This window comes from Seriola lalandi, unplaced genomic scaffold, assembly GCF_002814215.2.
Source record: "Seriola lalandi dorsalis isolate HSWRI2012SDOR001 ecotype SW California unplaced genomic scaffold, Sedor1 jcf7180002053950, whole genome shotgun sequence".
NCBI classification, from domain to species: domain Eukaryota; kingdom Metazoa; phylum Chordata; class Actinopteri; order Carangiformes; family Carangidae; genus Seriola; species Seriola lalandi.
In genome coordinates, this window is record NW_019524503.1 from 113465 (window position 1) to 139136 (window position 25672).

The 25672-nt window shown below is 39.3% G+C and overlaps 1 protein-coding gene across 2 annotated transcripts in view; it reads left to right on the plus strand.

Annotated features, from left to right (window-relative positions):
* The first annotated feature begins 3994 nt into the window (after positions 1-3994).
* The window catches only part of LOC111652355 (glycerophosphodiester phosphodiesterase 2-like), a 42774-nt gene continuing 21096 nt past the window's right edge, over positions 3995-25672 (plus strand). For both annotated transcript variants that reach the window (XM_087172996.1, XM_023402600.2), the window contains exons 1-3: positions 3995-4133; positions 22998-23202; positions 24704-24809. In XM_087172996.1, coding sequence (XP_087029122.1) covers positions 23141-23202; positions 24704-24809 — 168 coding nt within the window. In that variant the 5' untranslated portion in view covers positions 3995-4133; positions 22998-23140. The remainder of the gene's footprint in view (positions 4134-22997; positions 23203-24703; positions 24810-25672) is intronic.

Sequence of the window (25672 nt, forward strand, 5' to 3'; positions counted from 1 at the left end):
CCCTTTAAGATGAAATAAAACTGCAGTCTGTTATGTGAGAGCCTGATTTAATTTAGCTCTTTGTGAGGAAATGTGTTGAGCAGCAGAGTACAGAGTGCTGCTGGCCCAATGTATATATGTTTCTGTTTAATGTTCATCATGTGACCAGCAGGGATCCTAATGGCCTGTTCAATCACTCTGCATGACTGCAAGGGAGAGAGGGAGGGAGGTCTGGAAAGAGGAGGACGAGGTGTTAACAATGAAGACGATGTGGAATGTGCAGAGAATAATAAGCATGAGGATAGAAAGAAATTTCATTTTCCACTTGAACCTGTGGGTGAAAGAGACATAGATGAATGAGAAGGCACTGAGAGATGAAGTACGTACAGTCGGCCTTTTCCTTTACAGAATAAAGTCACATTTCATCTGAATGGTGGCGGAGAATGAGGCAGGAATGTAATTTGATAGGGCACGACACGAAGTTTACTAGATGCTGACTCATTGTAATCCACTGTGAGCAGGAGCATCAGTTGAATGTCTGAAATGTCCAGCACACAGCAGTAGCTGGGGGAGGAAAACCAAAATGAAAAATCTATATTTAGCAGTTTTGGTTTTTACAGCCTCAGGAATTCTTCATATCTTGCTCCCTTGCAATTCCCGAAGGAAGCAAGGGAGCCAGGGCGGCCGGGTGACTGCCTGACTGCCTGAAACAAAAGGCGTAGCTTTAAACCCAGGGTTCCCTTCTACATAAAATGGACAACTGAAAATGCAGCTGAAACCTTGTTCTGTGTGGAAAAAAGTTGCAAAGACAGAAAAAGTTTTGTTTTGAAAGCAGTGTGACGAGATGAAAGAAGCATCATTAGTTGCAACAGTGCATCCTTGTAACAAAGTCATATTAAAAGTGAAACTGACTGATATTTCCTGCTGAGATCACAGGGGATGCAGGGTGCTGTAGCTGCTAACAAACCTCTGAGTGTGAATAGGCTCTGCTGTTGTCATTACACAGACGACAGGTTAGTTAGAATTATAATAGATTGTGATGCTCGACATCCAGAACTATCCAGTCTCTTATCCTTTAATCTGACAACAGTCTGAGTGTGTATTACCTTGATCTCTGTAGCATCAGCTGAACTCTTTGGAGGCCACAGGTTGGGATGTGGTGTAGAAGTTGATGGAAGTTCTGTGTGTGTCCGTTTTCTCTGAGACTGAGACTAATTGTTTGCTCAGTGAGCATATGCTTTTTATTGGCTATCATCTCTCAATGTATGTGTGTGTGTGTGTGTGTGTATGTGTGTGCGTGTGTGTGTGTGTGTGTGTGTGTGTGTGCGTGTGTGTGTGTGTGTTAATTGCTGTTGTAATAGTTCTGTTACCTTGGCGACCCATGCCTTATTGACCAGATTTAATGCGCTATGATTAAAGGTGCACCAAGTTGCCATGGCAACACTCTCACGTAGGAGTTGCATAAGCAGAGAGAGGGGACCCCAGTGACTGTGTGTGTGTGTGTGTGTGTGTGTGTGTGTGTGTGTGTGTAGGTGTGTATTGCAGACTGGTGCTCTTGACCTCAAACTAAAGGAGGTTTTATTATTCTGTCATTTTTTTCCTCCTTTTTCTCTCTTGACAAACACTTGATAACTTATTGTCTGCCACTGCTTTAACCTTTATTTATCCAGGGAAATCTGACAGAGTGTTTATTTCGACTTACTGCCCTGCTTATATTCATAGTCTCTCACATTCACACCTGGGTGCTGCACAGTTTAACCACAGTGCTGCTGACGGGCTTTGAGCTGCTCAGATGGAACGTAAACAGTATAAACAGCTTGACCTTCAAAGTTCATTCTTGACAACACTGTCTCACCTCAAGGTCCATTTAGATGCCGTTCTGGAGCTTTCTAATGTATTACACAATCTTCTTCAGCATATGGAGTTTGCTCAGTCATCATGGATGCTCAGATTTTCCATTTGTCTGAGCACTATATAGAATTCTTGTTTGTCCCAAAACTCTTTGCTGGTAGTTAGGTGTACATACATAAATTTCTTCATCTTTAAAACTCACATTTCAAAGCAACTTATCAGTTTTCAGATATACTATAGACTTGTGCTGCAGACCTTTAAAAATGACCTCATGACATTCTCCATCGATCCCAAGTGGTTAGGAAAGCAGATTTCTTTGACTTTTCAACTGCAGCCTTGGTTCTTATGTAAAAAATAAACCCACCCTCTCTCCTGGGAAGCTGATGTTTGAAGGCAAATGCTTTACACAGACTTTCCTCTCTGAGCTTCACTTGTTCACTTTTTTATGCACGACACAAATGTTGCTATATATGCTCACTGCCTAAGTGCTAAATGTTTCTATTAAACCTGTTGCAAGTAGTACACATCTAAAAAGAAGTCAACTGTCCATTAACTTTTGCTTGTTTTGTATTTCAGTTTGACACAATGACACTTCAAATGTCTCTTTCAAATATTTCACTTAGATAAAACCAATCAAACCACAGGCTTCACTAACATCTCTCACTTGTAGGCTTTCAGATTTAATATACTTACATAGCTCTTCACTTGGTATTGTTTTGAAGCTGCTTCCTTCTATTTCCTACAGAAACCACTTCTAGCGCCCCACAGCAGAGTTCATGTCTGTGCTCTGCATAGGGTTCATGTTTGTTTGGATGTGTGAATTCCCTCAAACAGAACTTAGTGTTGCAGCTAAGTTGGGTGTATGGGAGTGAATGAAATGTGGATCAGGCCACGCCCAGCTGATGGTCATGGACTTTGGGAGGTCCAGGCCCAGCCTTCAGCCAGTCAACATTCAAGGGAAGGACATTGGGGTGGTGCACACTTATAAATACCTAGGTGTGCACCTGGACAGTAAACTAGACTGGTCCCTGAACACAAATGCCATCTACCGGAAGCGGCAGAGCTGGATCTTTTTCCTCAGGAGGCTCAGGTCCTTTGATGTCTGCAGTGAAATGTTGCACATGTTTTATCATCAGTGGTGGCCAGTGTACTCTTTTATGCTGCAGTTTGTCCGACATGAACGCATAGAGACTGGACAAGCTGGTAAAAAAGGTTGGGTCTGTGCTTCGCAGGAGTCTGGACTCACTCAGGACTGTTGTGGAGAGACGCAGGCAATGTAAGATGGAGGCCATCTTGGACAATACCGACCATCCTCTCCACAACATTGTGGCAGGACAGAGAAGCAGCTACAGAAGCAAACGTCTCATCTCACTGCGCTGCAGAACAGAGAGGTTCCTTTGTTCCCACTGCCATCAGGCAATACAACACCTCAGCCAAAGAAAGTGGACTAATCTAATTATTATTGTTTATTTATTATCAACTGTTATTATTATTATTATTATTATTATCAACAATGAGCTGATGGACACATGAATTTTCCCTAGGGGATAAATAAAGTATGTATGTATGTATGTATCTATATGACACACTTGTCAGGTGAATTATCTTGGCAAAGGAGAAATGCTCATTAACACGGATTTAAACACATTTCTGAACGAAATTTGAGGGAAAGAAGCTCTTTGTATGATTAGAAATAGTTTCAGATATTTTATTTCAATATACGCACATATATATATGTACATACATATATACATACATATATATATGTAGGCCTATGTACATACATATATATATATACACACACATATACATAGACTTTAGTTTCTAGCTGCCCGGGGAAATAATGAAACTGTATAGTAAGTAATCCAGTTTTCATCTATTTTTTGTAAATGAATCTTAGCGGTACACAACAGATCAACTATCAACTGCGCATGATGATGATTTAGATAGACACAATAAAAAAAATACAGTGAAAAAATAGGAGACTTGATACAGAAATGGCATATCTATGTGTTTGTAGATGTTTTTTGTTGCGTATTTGTTTCTTGTCAACAGAGAGGCAGAGTGATGGCAGTACGCTGTGCTGACGTAAGCAACAGGTTGGTCGAGCCCCTCGCGGCCGCCTCTCGTGCCTGCAGTTCTCTCGTCACCCAGCCGGAGCGCGTGCTGGTACTGTACATCCCCGTGTCCTCACACGGAGCTGCTGCACGAGACCACTGCAGCACACGGTTCGTTAACGATCAGAAAACTGAGAAATAAAACGGAGTAAACGGACAGTCGAGCAGCAAACAGACGCACTCAAGGTGAGAAAATGTTAATTTCTTTTTCTTACAGGATGATTGATCTTCTTTGTGTGTTGTCAAGCTACTTGAACGACCTTTACATGACACACTGTTAATATCAATTAGTGTTCCCTGGATTTAATAAAAATATTGTGCGTTATATTTTGAAATCCAATCACTGTAAGACACAGACGTCGTCTCGGTTATCATGTAACTAGATGTGGTTACAGCCAGCTGAACGATATTACGCTGATTAAGGACAACACTGGATTTATTTTCTTCCTCTGGAAAACACTTCGGTAAAGTTGGAAAGATAGTCACAGATTCGTAATTCAATAACTCATAAGAGAGACGTTAAAACACAAACGACGCCTCTTTCCACCCGTAGTAGAAAACGAGCTACAACCTAATTTTCATCTAAACGAGCCGTGCTCAGAGCTGGAAGAATAACACTGGTCTCTTTGAGCAGCCGGCTGTAAGAGGAGTGCGCAGGGACCGTCTATAAAGTGCAACACCAAAAACAGATACTACAAAAATATTCATTAACTTCACTATATATACTGTAGGGTCATAAAAATCACTTCAGACATCAATAGTCTCCTGTTAGTTGGACAGAGGTCAAACACAGATTGGACTGTTCGACCTCAGTTTAAGCGTCATGTCTGGAGGAAACCAGGCACCGTTCATCACCTGCCCAATAACATCGCAGCTAGGATGGGAGGGAAAGCTGAATGGAGCAAAGTACAGAGATATCCTTAATGAAAACCTGGTGCTCAGGACCTCAATCTGGGCCTAATGCTCACCTTACAACAGGACAGGACAATGGTCCTAAGCACACAGCCAAGACAACACTTAAGTAGTTAAGGGTCAACTGTGTGAATGCAAAAAGCATAATCACGATTAGTTTGATCAATATTGAGATCACAATTATTTCACACGATTTCTCATTGACTTTGGAAATACCACGCATTTATAGAAATTAAAAAAACTGTCTTTTTAACAGTGGACATTCTTGATCTTTAAATACAATTAAACAGAAAAACAAATAAAAAAATGGATAATTAAATAAAATAATAAATAATATATCATTTAAATATATAATATAAAAAATTCATTAAAAATTAAGATTAGATCAAAATAACTATGTTGTAACATTAGTGTACTTCCACAACCTCCTGAAAACTACTAAACACATGTTCAGTATATAAAAATAATAAATAAAAATGAATTAGACCAAATAGCCTATGTTACATAGCTGAAAACTCAAACACATATTCAATATTTTGGTAAACTATATTCAACATATTCCGGTCAGCTAACTCAGTCCAAGAAAATTAAAGGCTGGTCCAACTATATATAAAAAGTGGATGACTGCTCAAGATGACACACTCCTATGAGCGTTGTTAATGTATGCTGAAACGTAACCCAGAAGTGGATGGGTGGATGGTTTTTGTAGGGGGGATGAAATTTATTTTGGGAACAGAATGTGGCACAAAATAATTGTTTTATCTCAATTATTTTGTTTTCATAATCGTTAGAAGCCAAAATCTTAACTGAAAATAAAATCAGATTAATCACCCAGCCCTATGTGAATGTCCTTGAGAGGCCCAGCTAGAGCCCTGACTTGAACACGACTGGAAACCTCTGGAGAGACCTGTCCACATGGTTGTACACTTGTACCATCCAACCTTGACAGAGCCTGAGAGGATCTACATGAAAGAATGGCACAAATCACATATCAGTCGATATCGATAAACTCGAAAAACTCTGAGGTATAAACATTCAAAATATGATAAAATATGCATGATTAAAATCAAAATCCTTTTCAATCCTTTTTACTCAACAAAGTGAATAGAAAATTAAGTTCTGCAGTGTGAGACAATACACATGTAACATGATCAGACAGCAAAATAAAAAAATACATAAAGAAGATTTGCACTGGGTACTACCTTACCACTCGTTTGGCCCTGTAACTTCTTACTTTCTGTGTTCTAACGGGTGATAATGTTTCAAGTGATGAAACAGGTTTGTGGTGTTGCCTGTCTTTGATAGAACGTGTCTCCGGCACAGTGTGCAGTGCACACTGCTCTGTGTTCTGTCGGACTGTAAATAGTCAAAATATCTCTAAACTATAGAAGTTGAGTGTCCTCTCTCGTCGACGATATCTTCGTCCTCCTTTTTCTGCGGTGTCGGTTATTTCGCCTTATTTGCTTACTCCACTCCAACTTCAACCCGTCAGCCACTACGTGCGTCTGTAAATAATATCACGTTCTGGCCAGTATGTATACTTCTCACCGTTTATCGTAACTTGTGCAATGCAGACCTCTATTCCTGCGATATGATTGATTTCGTGATTCATTTGTCTGCGTGCTATAAGCATGGCAATCAATTATATCGAACATTTAGCGACCATTTTTATTGTTTCTATTGAGGAAAAATAATTTCGCGATTATTATTGCTATCGTTTTATCGCCCCGCCCTACTCTGACAGAATCTCTGTCTGGATTCAAGATGACCAGATATTCAGTAAGGATTGTTTGTAGTCCAAGTCGTGTGTCATGACATCACACAGCCTACACATTTATGCTTTCATCACCCAGCTATGGTCAGTTCATAGACCTACAGCTGTGTAAGGAATACTGGATGTGACAAGGTATGATCTTGTTTTTATCATCATCACAGGGAGCAGAGATCAAGTGAAGATGACTTGGATCATGACAGATGCTTATAGTAAAACTCGATGCCTACTGCAAGACAGTTTGCTATACAGAAAGATGAGTTGTTGAAAACATTAGAACAGAGATTCAGATAACAATCTGTGGGCTTTGTGCTGCATATACTTAGGATACAAAATGAAATGAAAAAGAAAAGAAAATTGGGAAACGAAGTTTACAGAATTCAGGTGCCTGAAATGTTGATGAAATGATTAGTCTTGGATTTGTAACATTGTCTAGCTTTTGATCTTCTTAATGTTTTAAAGGTTCCTATGAGTGTAGTGCCTAGATTTATGTTTCCATCCATAAGCCGTGTTGTTCATGTTTCTCTTGTGGGCCAGGGGTGAGAGGTGATGAACACAGTGGCATTGCAAACTGTGATATACTTTAAACACAGCTACACAAACACACACATACACAGAGCTGTACCATGCAGACAGCAGACGGGCAGAGAGCGTCATGATGCAGCTCTGTGACGTCAGTGTTATTTCAACATTTAAGGGTACAGCATAGCAGATAATGGTATCCAGGGATGCTGAAGTTTCCCTTTTTAAAGAGACACACAGTATTATATATGTAGGCATAGGGGTCACCCTGACCATCAAAAACAGCAGAAAGTATCTGACTTCCATCTTATAACTATCTTATCTTATGTGACTACACAGTAGGGCTGGGGTTAGCCTTTAGATACGAGTCATCTTTTTCTAACAGCCTTTTTGGTTTTCCAATAAAGAGTCCTGAAATAATTTCAGTTAGCACCCGAATGAAAAACTTCCAAGTCAACTCGTAGTCGCCAGTGTGGGCTGATGCTTCTGTGTATACTGATGCATTAACAAAAAGGCAGATGACTGGACTGATAACGTGGGGACTCCTCAGCTCCTGAGTTGAATCATCGGTATTTATGTGGATCCTTGTTAGAGTGACAGGACTTTTTCTCTTTGTAAAATCTTTTGGCTATCATTCTGGTTGTGTTTGGTATTTTGCAGCTTTGTCATTTTTAATAGTAAAATATTTCTAGAGAAATAATCAGTACTGTGTTAGTGTTGTTGCTGTTTGGCGGATCAGTCAGACAGCTTTGGTTTTGTTGCTGTTTGTTCTAATATTGTGCTGACAGACATGGATTATAGCAGTGGCATGACTCTACGCTCACTGAGTGTAAATCCCTGGACAGTTACAAGTGTCAACAGGGCATTTGAAACGTCACAGGAGGACTAAAACTCGCCCCAGGGATCTATTTCTCATGTGAACAGACTTACATTTGGTTATGTTTATGTGATATTTAACACCTTTCTTTTGCTTGTTGCCACGGATGATATGGGATGAAAGAAAGAGATGGTTTGGGTCCTTATTCCTTTGGGAAATATTGCAGTAACCACAAAGTAATGTCATCAAACATAGTTGAAAAGAGACAGATTAGCCCCAGTTGGGTTTCTCTCTCATGTCTGCAGCACAGCAGCTTGAGTTGAGTGACTTGCCTAAAGGCGCCTCATACTTCCCAGCATGTCTGGGGAATCTAATCAGCCTCCTTCCAGGGCCAACCAACTCTCCAACCTTTCAGCTGAGCATGTCTACAAAGGTTTAGTAGTGTGTATGTTTTTTGTTTTTGTTTTGTTTATTGTTTTTCTTTGAAGACAGTCTGTAAGTCTTTAATATCACACTAACTATAGGCAGATTTCAGGTCATACAGTTGCAATTAAAGGTTCTCAGAATTCCCATGTGAGTATTTTTTGTAAGTTGGTTGCTACAGTAATCTTATTCAGATTTTCTGTACAAGTTAATTAGATTGGTTTTATTACAGTGAATGGATATTCCCAGAGGCTGACAGAGATCCCAGGCTAGCAGTAAAACGCAATTAAAACATCCTCTCATATGGATTATTACCTTCTCACTGTTTAGTGGCTGTGATACTGACAACATATAACAAGCAGTTTAATTAATAAATCAAGACGTTAGTTCGCATTAATTAATCTGACATGACTCATTAACGTCACTATTGATACATGCTTCTTTAAAGTGTGTGTGTGGTCACTGCTGCTTGGTTTGTGTTCAGACACTGACAAACAAATGTCAGAGGAGGACAAACTGTTCATTATGGACAAACTTTGATTAGACCATGCAATGAAAAATATTCTCTTTTAAGTTAGATTTTACTTTGAAAGGCAAATGTGCAGTGCAGTATCAAACTTGAGGGGCACTCAGAGAGTGCAGACCTCCACCAAGACCAATGTAAAACTACATTCACCAGACTTAAGTGAAAAAAAATTCTAATTCATAGTAAATGATCTGGATCTGCCCAAATGTCTTCCCTGACCCATCCCTCATTCCTCCACCATGTTCGGTGCAAATCGGTGCTGTGCTTTTGACATAATACTGCTGACAAACACACAAACACAGGTGTAAACATGATATCCTTGGCAGAGGTAATTAGCACATGGCAGGTAGTCATTAATGCTGTTTGGGTGAATGTTGAGATAGAAGCCATTCCATGGTGAAGTCTGTGGGTGTGAAGTGACTTCACATGTAGTCCCTGTAATGGCTGCTATACTTACAAGTGTTGAGTTTAAGTCTGAAAGAATCTCAGAATACAATGTCAATAATCTGTTTCCATAAGAGTTTATCTTCTTGATTGTTAATTTTCTTTATGTACGATTCTGCAAGACCCTGAATTATCTTCGGTGATGATGTTTTTGAAAGATGCATTTAAAGCCTTACATAGAATTCAAACTGATACGTGGCATACGCATGAAGCTGGAAAGATGCATACTCACCCAAAAATTCAGATGTATGAAAACATGCACATTTTCTTTGTATATCCCAATTAACGTGGAATTGAACGCACATGCACGAATACCACACACATCCTCTTTCTGCCCTAAATTTGATATGCTAATGAGTATAAATGCCTGGACTACCCCTTTCTTCAGGATTAGGAAAAATGGCAAAACCAAGTGGTAAGTCGCCAAAAAAAGACACTTCAGTGAGTTCGAGGAGGAAGGGTTGCTCTCAGAGGAGGACTCCAGAAAAGAAGGTTTCATTCTGCACTTTGTCCTCTGGCATTATTAATAACACACATCAAATGAAGTGGGAGTGTGATGGAGGCTGTTGATGCGATGGGGTTCTGACATGTCCTGCACCGTATTTTTCTTGAACTTTATTCACTTTCTGTAGATTTGAAATTAGTAAAATGTTTATAGGCTAGGGGTATTTTGGTAATTACACACACGATTTACATCCACCATGCACTGTTTTAATAGACACTCAGGTGGAATGAAGCAATGTGCCAGGCAAGAGACTATGAGACTATTCAAAGCTTTTCCAAAATTACACATAAGTTTATAAACAGAAGCTAATGACCCACACAAACAAACAGGAGCTTGTCGGAAAACTCTGATTCTCTAGTTCAACTGAGAAAAACGGCATGTCTCTAGCTCAAAACATTGAGGAGTAATGGCGCTCTAAAGACAATGATATAAATCGGGACGTATTCTCTCCCGTAAGAGGAGTTGAACTGTACTATGACTGTACTATGAAACTTTAACAGCAGCACATGCCTGGTAGCTGTTGATGGTGGTGTTAGCTTTGTTGTGATTTGTTTGGACAGTGAGTGAAGCAGAGAGCTGACTGGTCTGGATACAGAGGGCTGCATTGTTATATGTGTACTGTCTCCCCTGTGCTCTGTCTTTCTGTCTATTTAATCTATCTATCTACAGTATCTATTTTTAATTGGTGTGTGGCATGTACACATACCAGTGTCCCCCACCCACCCACACAGGAACTCAGTCCCGTTTACGGTGGCACTTCTCTCCTCTACTCTGCTTTCTGTTTCACTGTGTGTGTGTGTGTGTGTGTGTGTGTGTGTCTTAGCCACTCCACACACAGAGAGAACAGACAGGTTTACAACTTATTTCCTTAAGTTCAATAAAAGCTTTCCAACAAGTGTTATAAATCCCTCTAAAACCAAAGATGGACATTCATCCCAGATGTCTGATAGTCAGGCCAAAATATCAGCATTTTTTAAGCACAGGCAATCTTGTGAGAGTGATGAGGATATTAGCAGCTACAGTGGCATGTGAAAACTAGGGCTGTGATAATAACAGCAGAACCACAATACTGCAGGCATGTGATGCCTACCCTGGAGTTGAGCTCATTACCGTCATCATCGGTAGTTCCAGTTACAAGTTTTTGTATTTCATTTTTCTGCTGGTGAAAGTTACAGGAGTGTGTGTGGTGTGTGATATGAAATCTAAACACAATAATCCTTGTTTACTTATTGTAAACTGACCATCTTCCATCACAGCCCAACGGGGGGTCGGTGAGTGTTGATAGTCCCAGCACACACTCATTGTGCACAGGCATGTAGACAGGACAGTGATAAGGTTACACCATAGGTTGTTGTTTTTTCAGTTATTTAGCATGAACAAGCATTGTTGATAACATAGTGCCTTTGACACAACATTTCAGACCCTTAAGTGATTTTTTTTTTTTTCGAAAAAGCATGTAGCAACAAATCCAGCGTCTCTTGGGACAAACCTTTGCTATACTCAGTAGGAAAGAGTCACCCAAGAGTCGGGGTTTCCCTCTGCAGACAGACCTCTGTATTGTGATCACATTGCAGGTGACAGGAATAGCTTCTAACTTTTCTCTGAATGATCAGCTGAAGTCAAAGCACAGCCAATGTCTTTAACTTGTGTATGTACATGTGAGCACAGAGAGTACGAGAGAAGCAAAAAGATAAAGGGCTAAAACACACACCTCCTGTCTTATTTTATTGACTGGATTCCAGGTTTGATAACTCCTGGCTCCAATTAGCTTTAGCTGAGGGGTTCACATACTTCACACCCTGAATGTTTGAACAATGTTTTCAATATGAACAAGAACAAGGCAATGATTTGTGTGTAAAATAGAAAAAATAGATTGTGTTTGTTCATATTTGTAACTTGGATGAAGATCTAAAAATATAGATATTGTTGAAGACACTCTCAGTGAGGAACTGAGGCTTTGGTCTAGCATTGTTGATGTGGTGTAGTGAGTTAATTCAGTCATGGCTGGAGGGCTGCAGCGCCTGCCTGTCTGTCCTGTTTTGCATAGAGTGGAGATAAATACTAATTTTCATCATATAGGAACAGACTGTCACAGATAGAAACCTCTAATCTAACGAGTAAGATGTGCAGGTTATCTGTATCCGGGACATGCCTCCACATTGTCTGCACATTTAGTAACAATATTTTTTCTCCTCCACAGGATTTTTCCTGACTCAAAATGAGGTGGAGGTGCTGCTATTTTGATCATGTGCACACATGTGTACTGCACCTTCAGCTGGCTTAATAATAATAATAATAATAATAATAATAATAATAATAATAATGATAGCTTTATTTATATAGCACCATTTAGAAACATAGTTTACAAGTGCTTGACAAACGAATCAAAAACAATGATAGTCAAAAGCATTAATCAAACACCTTGTTACAAGCATCATATTTTGGGGAGTTAGTGAATCCTAAGTAATTTCAATAAACAATAACAATTTAGGAGATGTCACCATGTGCATTTTTCATAATTTCATGACATTGTTAAGACTAAATTAAATTATGAATTGAAGAAATAATCAACAGATCAATCAAAAATGAAAATAATCTTTTTTTGTCAACAAAGGACTACGTTTAGTTTTCTTTACTGTATCATGTTCTATTTTGTTGTATTTATTTAATGATCTCTGAAATACACAAACTTTAATTATCCCAGGTCTCAGGAGGATTTCTATTCTGAATGTCTTTTGGGAAGATGAATAAAAAATCGTCTTTGCGTTAAAACACCCTCACCAGGATTCCTCGTCCTGTCTTGCACTCTGACTCTGATCCTCTACTTCACCAGTCCCTTCCTCCTCCTGTGGTTGTGCTCTACTGTCAGACCTGATGGATTTACCATGTCTCGTCAGTAACATGAATTATTACTTTTTAACTGCTTGCAATAATCATTTGATGTCTTCAGTGTTTCACCTGTCCTTGTGATTCTCCTCCTCGTAAACTGGCCGTAGAATAATTGGGTGTAACGTTAATTTAGGAAACCTTTTTAAGAAATTGGACATGCTTGGATGCAAAAGAAACAGTGTTCATCTGTTTGAACAGCCATGAAATATCAATGCACTGCTGCCTAACTTTCTCTTGATGTAGTGGATATACAGACGTCTTTGGACAAAATTCCTTGAGGAAAATTGCAGCTCTGTTCTTCTTCTCCTGCGACCTGTGCTGATTATGATACAGCGTCACACCGCATGGGCATGATGCCGCAACTGCAGTTACAAATCACAAATCCACTGAGAACAACATTAAAAAATTGTGTTTTCCATGAAGACAACCTTCAGTTTGTCAAGAGCTGACGGAGGAGGCTGTGTTGTCAGCAGGAAAAGCCCTGCTCCAGTGTTGTGTGTTTTGCTGCATCACACTGAAAAACAGATGAACTCACGCAACGAGACACACTTGCACTGTACAGGCAGCCTCCAGCTCTGTGTATTCAGCTATGTTGTTGCTTTTTTCATCACTAGTCCTCCTGTAGTTTTACTCAGACACTCTGGGGCCAGTCACATTCAGCTCCATGATCTGCTGCTGGGTATCACCAGCAGAACAAGATGCGTGTTGGGACCGCAGTAACTCGCTGGGTTATTTCCTTCTAGCTTGTGTCAATTCACATGCAAAGCAATAAAGCTGAAGAGCTCTCTTGTGTTTATTTATCCACTGTAGTCTCACTCAGATTCCAGAAATTTCTGTTCATCTTTTACCAAACAATATATTCTAAATCTTTTTTACATTCACATATTTCTTTCTCAGTACTGAGCTGCTTCACAACTCATACATCTATTATTCTTTCCCCCCAAGGGGATCATTAAAGTTTAAGCTAATCTTGTACGTACTCACATCCTGAAACCACAGTGGTGCAGCTCCTCAGGAGCAGCAGGGATTAAGTGCCTCTTTTGAAGGGCACTGCACAAACTCTCTGGAGATTCAAACCTGTGTCGCTGCAGTTGCAAGCTGCTGCCGTCATTGTTGAAGAAAAACCCTTTGCACAGACTAAACGGAAGTCGTAAGACTGTTAAGTGCCACTTAGCTGACAAACCGTGTCGTGTTCTTTACATCAGACATTTTCCATCACTCTGCTGCCAAGTTAATCTTGTTTGCTCGATTTACCTTTTGGTGTTTCCATGTTCTTATTATTCTCCCTCCTTGTCCTGAAATGACTGCAGGTCTGAGCTAAACACATTACAAAAAGGTATTATTATAACATTACTTGTATACAAACATGCAAGTGCAGGCACATAAACACATGTAACTGTAGACACATGCATTGTTAGGGTGAGTCAATTTATTCGACTTGGGCCAATTAGCTTATATAGCTAACATAACTCTGACATACCCCTGCTCTCAGGCATAATGTCTCTGTGAGCTGTTTGTGTCAGTCTGAAAACACCTTCATAACCTGATAACCTGGAGTAGAACTGAAATCTACAATGTTTTTTAAATAATGAAAACCAGTATGTATGGTGAAACTTTTCTCTTGAGAAATGTCGATCTCTTAGTTGATGAAATAGAGCCAGTATATTTGCACTGAACTGAAGTTCATATAAGGTTTGTCTTTTGGTAGTATTGCACCTCACCAGCTGCTGTGTACAGGAATTGGGTAATTCATATTGTTCAAGTTATTTGTGTGCACATTGATGTACATGAGGGAGTCTCTGGATCTTGCAGATTAAACTCTCTGTAGATTGTATTCTTACTTATGTACATTTTGTGTCCACTACCTGGATCCTTATGGAAATAATGGAGTATGTTATATATGTTTAGTATTGAGTTCATAGTTACAGGTGGTGTTACTACTGAACTGCATTGCATTGAGGGGTGTTTTTCTTTTTTTGTCCTCGTTATTTACACACATGAGGGGGGGCAGAATATTAGAAACACCTCTCGACAGTCCAGTATAACACCATCACAATGACGTTAAAACGAATGTTAAAACTTATAATTTAACACCTCAATGACAGTGTCAAAAGAAAAAAATAACTAAATCTTACAGACATCACAAAGGTTGACTTTGTAGGCTATTATATTGAATCAAATTAGATCTGATAATGAAGTGGACACTGGGTGCAGAATTGAATACACAGCGACATACTTGTGTGCAGTGGAATGTGGAGTGTTTCCGTAATGATGAATTAGATGTAGCTCCATTTTTTAGTTTATTATTCCTTCACATTTTGGTGAATCTCCACCAGAAACCCACGATTTGTTCTGGTTTGCACTGTAACCTTGGATGTACCACTACAGTTTCTGCATTACTTTTAAAACGGCTAAACACCCAAGCAGTGAAATATCTCTCACTGGTTTCCAAAGAACAGCATGTCAGTGTTATGGTAGTCTGGCTCTGCATTAGCCTCTCTGGATGCTGGAAAGGTGCATGTAAATGAAGTGCCATATTTCCAGTTGTACTCCGTCCTGTTGGGTTATGATTCAGTCCTTGACAGGGATACAAGGCAGTCGGTGATCCTGTCAGATGTAATGGAGCTGAGCAGGCAAGTGAAACATGACAGATTGCTAACCTTGTCTCTACCCAGCTGCCTCCGTTCCCCACATCATCCAGAGATGAAGATGTAAGACAGCTCAGCTACAGCTCCTGTAACATTTTGATGGTGAAAGCCGTGTTCACACCCACAAGAGCAGAGTTGTTTTGGTGTGGCAGTGTTGCTGCAGAGTTTTGTGATTAAAATATTTAAAAATTAACTTATTGCAGGTTTGTGACAGTCCACTTGGTTAGTCTGTCTTGCTGCTGGTACACTGAGGATCAACCAAACTACTTCCTCCAGAATTCTTTTCAGATTCTTTATGACTCCTTGGTTTGTTAAGCCACAAACCAAGGTTTGTTAAGCCACTCTGTGTGTGTGTGTGTGTGTGTGTGTGTGTGTGTGTGTGTGTGTGTGTGTGTGTGTGTGTGTGTGTGTGTGTGTGTGTGTGTGTGTGTGTATTTGTTTCATTTATTTATTTAAAACCTTGGAAGACACATTGAGAGAAAACCCTAATTCTTAATGGTGCTGAGGTACAGATATATAATGAGCACAGCACAGACCTCTGACAAGGACAATGTCAAACAACACACACCAGACTTCAGAAAAGAAATTCAAATTCATACTCAATAAAAAATCCTACACATCTGTCAATTAATATGCCTGTTTACATCAAGCTCCATCTGCCCCTTTAACTGGATCACTGTCAGAATTGAATGTGCTCTTCTCTGGCCCATGACCCATCTCTCCACCAAGTTTGGTGTAAATCCAGCTGACAAACAAACAAACCTCCACCTCCTTGGTGGAGGTAATGGTAAAGAATAAAGGGTGATCTGTACTCACTGATAGAGCAGACAGACCAGTTTTCTGGTATAGGGCTTATCTTTAAATGGAAAATATTTGTTTGCTGCTATGTATATTGTTTAAAATCTTGTTTATGGAACCTTTAATCTGACATAGCAGCGCTCTCAATCATCAAGGCACCAAATGATGAATTTGCCTTTTGTGTTTGACCTAAATATTGTCAAGTCCTTGGTCTCAGCAGAGGAGAAAGGAAGACTTTGTTCACTGAACACTTTCTCAACAATCCGTCCTTTTGGAAAAGTTGAACAAGGCTCGTGGAAACTGGAACAGTCATGAAAAACACCCTCTCTTGTTTTCCTGGCTCAGTAGCTGAGAGTTTAGACCTATACTGCAGAGTGTTATTAAACAGGTGATTATTCTTGCTTTCTGTCCATGATTGTGATACTTAAGGATGTTAAAGTTCTGTTGATTCTGATGACCTTGTATACTGACTCTAATTCAGGAACATATATTTCAGTTTTGTCTTGGATTTATATTCTGTTCTCTGTAATAATTTTCTACAGTATTGGGGAGTGGGGATGGATAGATTCTACAGTGCTCTCTAGATTGTGTTCAATTGAAATGAAGCTCCCATCTCTCCCTCTGTCTGTTCCTCTGTCACTGTGGGACCCGAGGAAATCTCTCACTGGGATCTGAGCAGTGTCAAACACTGACTCCTACCTGCATCATGTTGCTGCGTGGTTCTGCAGTGGGTCAGTTGTTACAGCTGTTGGCTCACAGCTTCAGTTACCCAGGGTTCTGCCTCACGTGTCTTGTGCTCTTTGTGTTTTGTCGGGTTTTTCTCTCTTTTCTGAAGATAGTTTGTACTCTGCTCCTGTGAGAACATTAAACTCTGCTGAGGCCTCTAAGTTCAGAGGTTATGACATGTTAATGGTTTCTACACTAGTGTGGTTAATTGGGTTTATTATGGCCCCCAATTACTAAACATAAAGTGGGTCCAGTGAATGGTGCTTTGTTGATTGTTGCCCTTCCCTTGGAGGTCAGATGTCACAGTGCAGCAGTGCAGATCAAGGGCACCTCAGCAGGGGGCATTTGTTTTCATTCATTTCATTATAATATAAACATTTTCTCAATATCTTTATTATCATTTTCTTATCACGTCCCATACAGATTGTAACATGCAGTAACAATACAACGATTGTTATTGAAAATACCTACATGACACATACTCACACAACCACATACACTCACACATAATAATAATAATAATAGTAATGATGATGAATGAGAATGATTTCCCTCCAATAGTTGACAATTTCCTTTAGGTAAGGCTTACATTTAATCTTTTATGATAGAAAGTCTTTCTACTTGGTTAGCTATGCAAGTAGCTATATAAGTCTTTCCAGACCGACACAGTCCGAAAGCTCCTTTATCCACATTCTCAATGATGGAGCATCCATACTGTTCCAACATTGTGCAGTGGCCCAACTGGCCTGAGGAAAGTCCAAAGAGTTTAGTCTGTTTTGATGTTTGTATAAAGTCCTTCAGATATATTCCAAGCACACAGTTTGACATTTAAATGGATTTTGGTATTAAACACCTCTGACAAACATCTTACAACATCCTTCCAAAGGTTTTGGATCTTTGGACACTCCCATAGACAGTGAAGTAGAATATTTGGTACTTGTTAATTAATGTATTACTAAATACATCATCAAATGAGAAGGCACTTTCAGAGCAGCGGACCAGTTTACAGCTTGTGTTTGATGTCTGGTATAAATTGTCTTAGCTTGTTTTAGCTGACAATGGAACTTTTTGATGAACATTTCTGTAGTATCATTGTACATTAAATTGTCCTCTATAAATACACTCACAGGTGAATAGAAAAGTTTGAGGACAGCTGACCTTAGCTGCCTTTGGCTCTCCCTGTGAAGAGCTGGCTGAATCAAGAGCTGTCCAGTCATGTAGGCTGATGTCAAGCTGTTAGATTACTGGCCAGTGTCCAAAGGCTGTTCAGAGAGAAAGAGGAACGGACAGATGGACAGGGGAAGAGAGGATGGAAGAAAAACTGAGGCTAAGACAATTAGTAGAGAGATAAAGTGAAACAGTGAAGTAGGGGAAAAAGACAGATGGACAATGAAGGATTAGATGCAAAGGCTGAGGGAAAAAGATAAAGATAGAGGGACTTTTGGTGGTTTCTCCTCTATTCTTATACTATTCTTCTTTCCTTCCTTCCCTCTTTCCTCTTTGTGCTATCTTTGTCTGTGTCCCCTTCATGGCCAGCAGGGGTTTTGAAACCTACTCAGCCTAAATTTAAGAAATGTACTGTCCTGTTATCTCCAGGGGCTCAAAGTGTGTCACTGCTCTTTTCATGCCACCAGCTGTCATACATCTGACCCACTTTAGGTGCAGAGCCATAGTTTGTAATACAGTGAGGAAAAAGTTGCACTCGTATTGGCAGGTAAAGAGAAACACTCTCAACAGTCTAAAGTGGTCTGACAGTTCCCTGGGTGAGAGACACGAGTCTGGTGCTAAATAGGGCAACGACTAATGATTATTTTCATTATCAGTTAATCTATTGCTCATTTTCTTAGTTAATTAGTTTAGATTAGTTGTTCTGTAATAAATTAATAGAATATCTGAGGTAACATCTTCAAATGTCTTGTTTTGACTGACCAACAGTCTAAAACCCAAAGATATTCAGTTTACAGTGATAGGTGACAAAGGAGAGCACAGATTTGGGAAGTGTAACTAGCAATGGTATTATTGTGTGGAAAGAAATACCAAAACAATTAACTGTTCGTTAAAAGTCGGTGATTCATTTTCTGATAATTGACTAATTGTTGCAACTATAGTGCCAAAACACAATTGATTCTTTACTAATAAGCCTTTAGAAAGAAACTGACTACAGCGTGACAGGAGACATTTACAATAGCTACCACCACTATCACCAAACACAATGGAGACAAAGAAGTGGCTTTCATCACTTTTGGAGCAGGAATGCATAAATCCCTAATTCAGGAGCCCCTTTTGTCTAGTTCTCCAGCAAGCAGCTAGTATTTTATAACATAAGAAATACAGTAAAAACTCAAAATAAACATGTTATCACAGCCCAGATTTTTTTTCGCAGGTCAGTATCAAAAATATTGTGAACTTTTGCATCAGTCAGGATTAAAACAGTAATAAGTATTTCTGTTGTGATTTGAGTAACTGAGCTGGTGTCAGATAAGTTTCCAGTTTGAAATAACCTTTAGACTTCAAATTATCCATACACTTTTTGACACTTGCACGTGCTCACTGACAAAACACAGCTGTCAAGATTCAAATCAGGACTAACTTCCTCTGAGATCACTTTTAATGTCACATCATTATACGCTCTACTTATTAAATGGTCAGATGGGGCAGGTAGATGATGTGTGTATAGATGAAATAGTTAGGTTGATAGTCAGTTAATCAATTTGTTGAAAATTAATTGATCTTCTACTTTGATCAGTCTTTTTTTGCAGCTTCTTAAATGTGAGGTATTCATGGTTGTGTTATTCATTCATCACAGTAGATTAAATATCTTGGGTGTAGGACAGTTGGAGAACTAATTAGCACATTGAATCTAATCCTGTGATTCCGGTTCATTTTATATGAATAAATATAAAAGCAGAGACATGAGGGTAGATAGTCAGACTTTGGTGTCTTGTTAATGGTTGAACCCAGCCAGTTATTTCCTGTCTGGTCACATGACTGAATAATGCATCGGTCTATTCTAAATGACTCTGTTTTTGCTACCTTCTATTTGTGTCCTTTTTTTCTTTCTATTATCTCTTATTGCACCTGAAGTCTTTACTGCGTCTTACAACCCTCTTCTCTCTTAATCTGCTTTAATCAACATTTGATCTCTCACTCACTTTGTTTTCCTCTTGTCATTCCTCTCATTTTCCCAAGTCCCTGTCACAGTCATAGATTAGACCTGTCTGCAGGCTGACATTGTTATTCACAAAAAACTTCAGCTATCTCACTTTTATTTGAATGTCAGTATGTGGGTGCTGATCACACCCATCTTGTGTCATTTTCTCTGTTTTCGTTTATTTCTCACACTCTGTATTTGATGTCTCTCTCATATTACTAGAGTATGTGTGGACCATAGTGTAAAGGGAGAACTGTCACCCTGCAGAATATGTGTGGTTTTGTATTTAGTGCATAACAGCTTAGATAACGCCTGATGGTAATTTCTCTCACACATTTTCACTTCTTCAGTCTCTCCCTTTATTACTCCATCTGGTTCTTTCTTTTTTACCCCACCTCCCTTCATCCTTTTCTCAGCAGTCATAATAACAGATCTGATGTCACAGTTGCCATGGCAGCCGTGTGATGACTTGGCTGGTTGAATCGGCCTGGTCGTCTCGTGGCAGAGATACAGACAAAATAGAACCAAAATGAACAGAAATTATACAGGATAGATTGGGATACAATAGATTACAGTTGATTTTAACAAATAAATGTATTATTATATACAAGAGTAGAACAGAATGGAATGGATCATTTATACATGGATTTGGATCAAACCGCAAGCTATGCAAGTTGGCGTATAGAATAAAGCAGAATAATTTTTCAAAACTAAATGTTAAGGTTGCATGTTTTTACAGAAGAATATATGTGTAGTACTGTTGTCATGGTACTGTCAGCTGTGATAACAGTGCCAATTTGATAACTGTTGAAACTTAATGATTTGCCAACTTCATTATCTTTTATATAAATGAGACAGTTTTAAATTTAAATGCACAGTATGCAATTTTCTGCCACTAGGGATCTCTCAATCCAAACACTAACAAAAGACGGAGTTTGGTGACCTAGCGTAGTATCATGGGAGTTGATGTCGTCACCATCATTACCATCATTGCCATCAGCTTGTCCTAGTTAGGGTTCCCTCAGTGTCAGTCGTTGAAGAGGTCTTTACCAGAAGTTGAATTATACACAGAGGTCTCCTCTCCAAAACAAATAGACCAGGTGATTAAAACCAGTAAAAACACTGAATAAAACATTTTCACGTTAAAAATCGTCCAGGAGGGAGGATAAATAGTTAAAAATGACCAAGCTAAACAGTTTTATCATAAAAATGTGGCTTATGTTCAATTTTGAGCTTCTGGCAGGCAACCAAAACACTGACCCATGTGCAAGAGGAATATGAAAAACAAACAACCCCAACAGACCTGACAGTGGGATCTGTTGAGCCCCGAAAAGTATCAGCAATGAAGTATTTGATGATGATCTGCCTATGATTAGTTTCAGAACTTATTTTATTTTCTAGTTTGTAACCAGTTGAAATAAATCTTTCATTAACGATTAAATGCAATTTTTTTATTTTGTAACTCTTGTAACTAGCAGTTTAAGCTTTAAGTTTATGAGTGAAAAAGTTATGAGCCCCAACCCCAGTAAATTTTCTTGACAAAAAAGCTGATATCAGACACATTTCTATATCAGGTTGTTGCTTATTGAAGAGACAACCAACAAAGCAGCTACAGACAGCAGCATCTATTATTCAGTCCTGATGTATCGAAGCAACGCAGTCAGTGTGTGTGGGATCATCACAACAGTGTACTTACCATCTGTCAGCCTCTAACACCAGGTTCACCCATACAACTATATCCTGTTACGGAGACACACAGTGCACATGTAATAATTATGACATCAGTGTTAGAAAACACTTCCACCATCACTGCTAATCTGCTTCTCTTAATTGAAATCGTACATCCTGAAGCTTATGACCAAACTAGTTCACACCAGCCAATAGATGGAGTGTGTGTACTTAACCGTGAGACTGACCTCTTTGTTATTAACTGTTAAAAGCTGTTGTTGGACCTACATTAAGTAGATTTAGGCCACCAATCTGGGTCTGTAAGGTATCAGGATCACCATTAGGAGAACTACAGAGACGAGGAAGCTCAGCAGTTAACTGGGTCTGAACTTGATCAGGGAGGAAATGAGCGCTTAGATATATTTGTGACACATTACAGACTTGCTGTTGGCTCTTGATATAATGTGTAAACCAAGGAGGGCTGGTACACTCCGGGGTTTCACTTATTGGCTGATTGACTGGCCTGCTTCACCAGTTGGCTGATTCACCAGTTGATTGCTGTGTGGCTGTGGTATTTGGTTCAGTGGAGCAGTGGATATAGAGCTGTTGCATAACTATTTTTATTAAACCACAGGGCTGCTGCTGTTGTAGAGGTGTCAGAAACTGTTGCATAAAGCAGAAATCACTACATATATTATTCTGCTCTCTCATATAACTATACATTATGTATCGTGTGCAGATATGGGGAAACACACGTTATAAGAATCATCAATCAATGAGATTATTATGAACCAACCAACCCACTATTTATTCATTTATATGCTTTAAAATGTCATGAACCGGTTGACCTTGAAACTGAATAGATAATGTATAAATCACAAAATCATGTACTCCCATACTGGATTCAGAGGAAGAGCCTGTATGAACTGAGGGGAATAAGTACATTTAAAAAAGCAAGGGTAAGGACCAATATAAAAAGCAGATGGCGTAAACCTGTGGAAGAGTTGTGATAATGATTTAAGAATGTGTAGTTACACAGTGTGTTTCTCTGAGAGTATCTGTATCCTCTGCTTTAATTTAAGCAGGCCACAGGAATAAAACAGGACTCCACTGCCACACACACACACACACACACACACACACACACACACACACACACACACACACATACACACACACTGAATCCTGCTGAGTCTAGTTTTCCTAAAAATACACTTTAAATTGATTCAAACTTTCTTCTCTCCTTCTAGGTGAAAGTAGTGAACCGAGGAGTTCTACCTTTTTTCCCCACTATCTTCTCTCTTTCCTGTCCCTTCTTTATTCTACTTCTCTACTCTTCCCCTCCTCTCCTTCTCTCTCTCTGTTTCTGTGATGCCGAGCTGTGGGTGATTGTATGCCCGTGACCAGACTGAAGCTGGGGAAGCTAAAGGTGGTGCGGCGGCAGCTGCTGCAAAGGTACAGAACAACACACATCACCACCAAGTTTATTTTCTGATAAACAGCCTAATTTCTCTTTTACAGTTTTTAAAGTTCTGTAACCTATCATAATGCATGACTTTGCTATTGGTTGCTGTGGAAACTGTTGCAGTAACTATGGAGGTAACGGTCATCAGGTTGTGTATAGATTCACATTGCTTCGTGATTGCTTGTTATTTAAACTGCAATTAGTAAAAGTGTGTTGAGTGACCATCTGTAATCTGTCACAAGATAAAACAATCAAACGAAAAAACATTTTATCCTCCTGTCCTCTGTCTAGCCTTGCAGATACAGTACTTCTTTTGAGCACATTTGAGTTGGTGTGGTTTTGAGATTCTTTTGCCACCACTCTAATTCAATTACAATTAAAATGACATTGAAATAAAAAATCTGCAGTAATACTGTATCTCCAAATAATGTCCTGGTTACTCAGGTTGATCTACAAACTTTGGAGAACTGTTTGTTCTGAAGTACAGCAGCCTACTTTCTGTGTCTGGGCTGAAGGATGAGTCACGGTACAGAGACAGCCTGAATGCATCATCTAAAGAGGCCAATTGTCTATTTTTTGTGACAAATTGGTTTGACTACCATATGATTATGAAACCCAGTGGTACAGTTGGGTTTGATTCAATATAAACCCAGAAGCAAATCTGATAATAGAATCTGACCCCTTTTTCACATTATCCAATCAATTTTGATTCATCCATTTGTGATTAAAGTTAAAAAATAACTAAAACTCAGTGATCTGATTGAAATTGAAAAATGAAATGAGCAACAGAAGCTAAGACATTCTGATGGAATATGTCTCTGACACATTAAATCTACTATGTTTTCCACGCCTTATTTTTCATAAAATACTTCCTTCAATACTTGAGGTCCTGGTTCAGAACCATTAGGTTGATATATATAATTGTCTACAAGATATAAAAGATTAACTGGGAAAGGCAGCTCAGTCGGTTCACTACAGAAGCATCTCCTCTCTGGCCTCTTCAGATGACAGAGCACATTTCAGATCTCAGTCAGCCAGACCATCAGTGATGTCTGACAGTCAGCACCTGCTAAAACATAGGAGCTGCTACATGAATGTTTTTTTCACATTGCACATTAAAAAGCATTATGAGGTTTGATAAGAGATTCTTTAGCCTGAGAGCCCAGTGAATTTCTGTATTTCATCAATCATGAATCAGATCCAAAATGGAACCTGCTGTCAGAACAGAAATTTTACACCGAAGGCTCAATTTCATCAGTTTATTTAGTTTCCAGTGCTCTAGCTCTGATAAAACAAGCTCCACCGGAACACTTCATCCTTAAATTCTCTAATATGTTCATTTTTTAAAACTTATCAATCAGACAATATATTGCTCAATGACTGTAGTTTAAGTGTTTTTAATAATGTTGTGGGTTTAGGTCTCAGTTTATTCAGATAAACGTCTGATGCTCTTCTCCGGTAACTGATGTTTATTTAATTGGTTGATTCCAGATATGAACACCAGCCGTTTGTCTCCTGCCTGGCCGGCCTCTATGGTTGCCAATGGAGACGATATCAAAGAGCCCGGGCACAACCAGGAGAGTGCTGCTGCAGCAAGGTGCGCACACACACACACACACACACACACACACACACACACACACGCACTGGGAGGACAAAGCGGACAAGATGCACGTACTTATGCTTATGTGGTTATTTGCTAAAAGTCTCACGTGTATGTATGTGCGTCTGTGATAAGTACAAATAAGTATCACACCTATACACCTGTGCAGGCACATGCATGTGTATTATGTGTGATAGCTAACAATACTTTGATAACTAAGCAGCCTATCGTGATGATTGCCGCTTACTTCGTCATCTCCCCTCTTGAGGAAACATACAGTTAAATTTGTTTTGTCAACAAGAACAGAAAAACAACCTGAAAGATAACCAGATTGTTAAGACATACCTTTTATCTTCACACTCTACTATTAAAACTAAGCCGGTTAATAATGAGCTGCTATAACCAAAGCCACTGTGTAGCTGCTGGTTTATCTGGTGATAACCTCATACATCCCATACACACAAACGCACACATACACACATGTGGGACTAATAGTAAATAATCACACGAACATACATATGCACACACACACACACACACACACCCCCTATAAGCAGTTTGTTGAGTTGGGTTAGTTTGCTGATTGTGCAGACAGTATCGATTCCCCAGCCAGTTTTCCTTCGTCCGGCCTGCTGACTCCAACAGTCAGTTATTGCTTTTCTCTGAAAATATATCAGCACATACTCTGTCAGCCAGTATCAAAATATACTGCTTTCATATGCACTGTGTAATACGACTGACGTCCTCTGTATCTGCTAGATTGTGTAGCATCAGTGAGTTGCTGTCTTGCCTTAAATTATCACTATAAACATGTAAAAAAAGGTTATTTTGACTATAGATCACCATGACTACAGCCT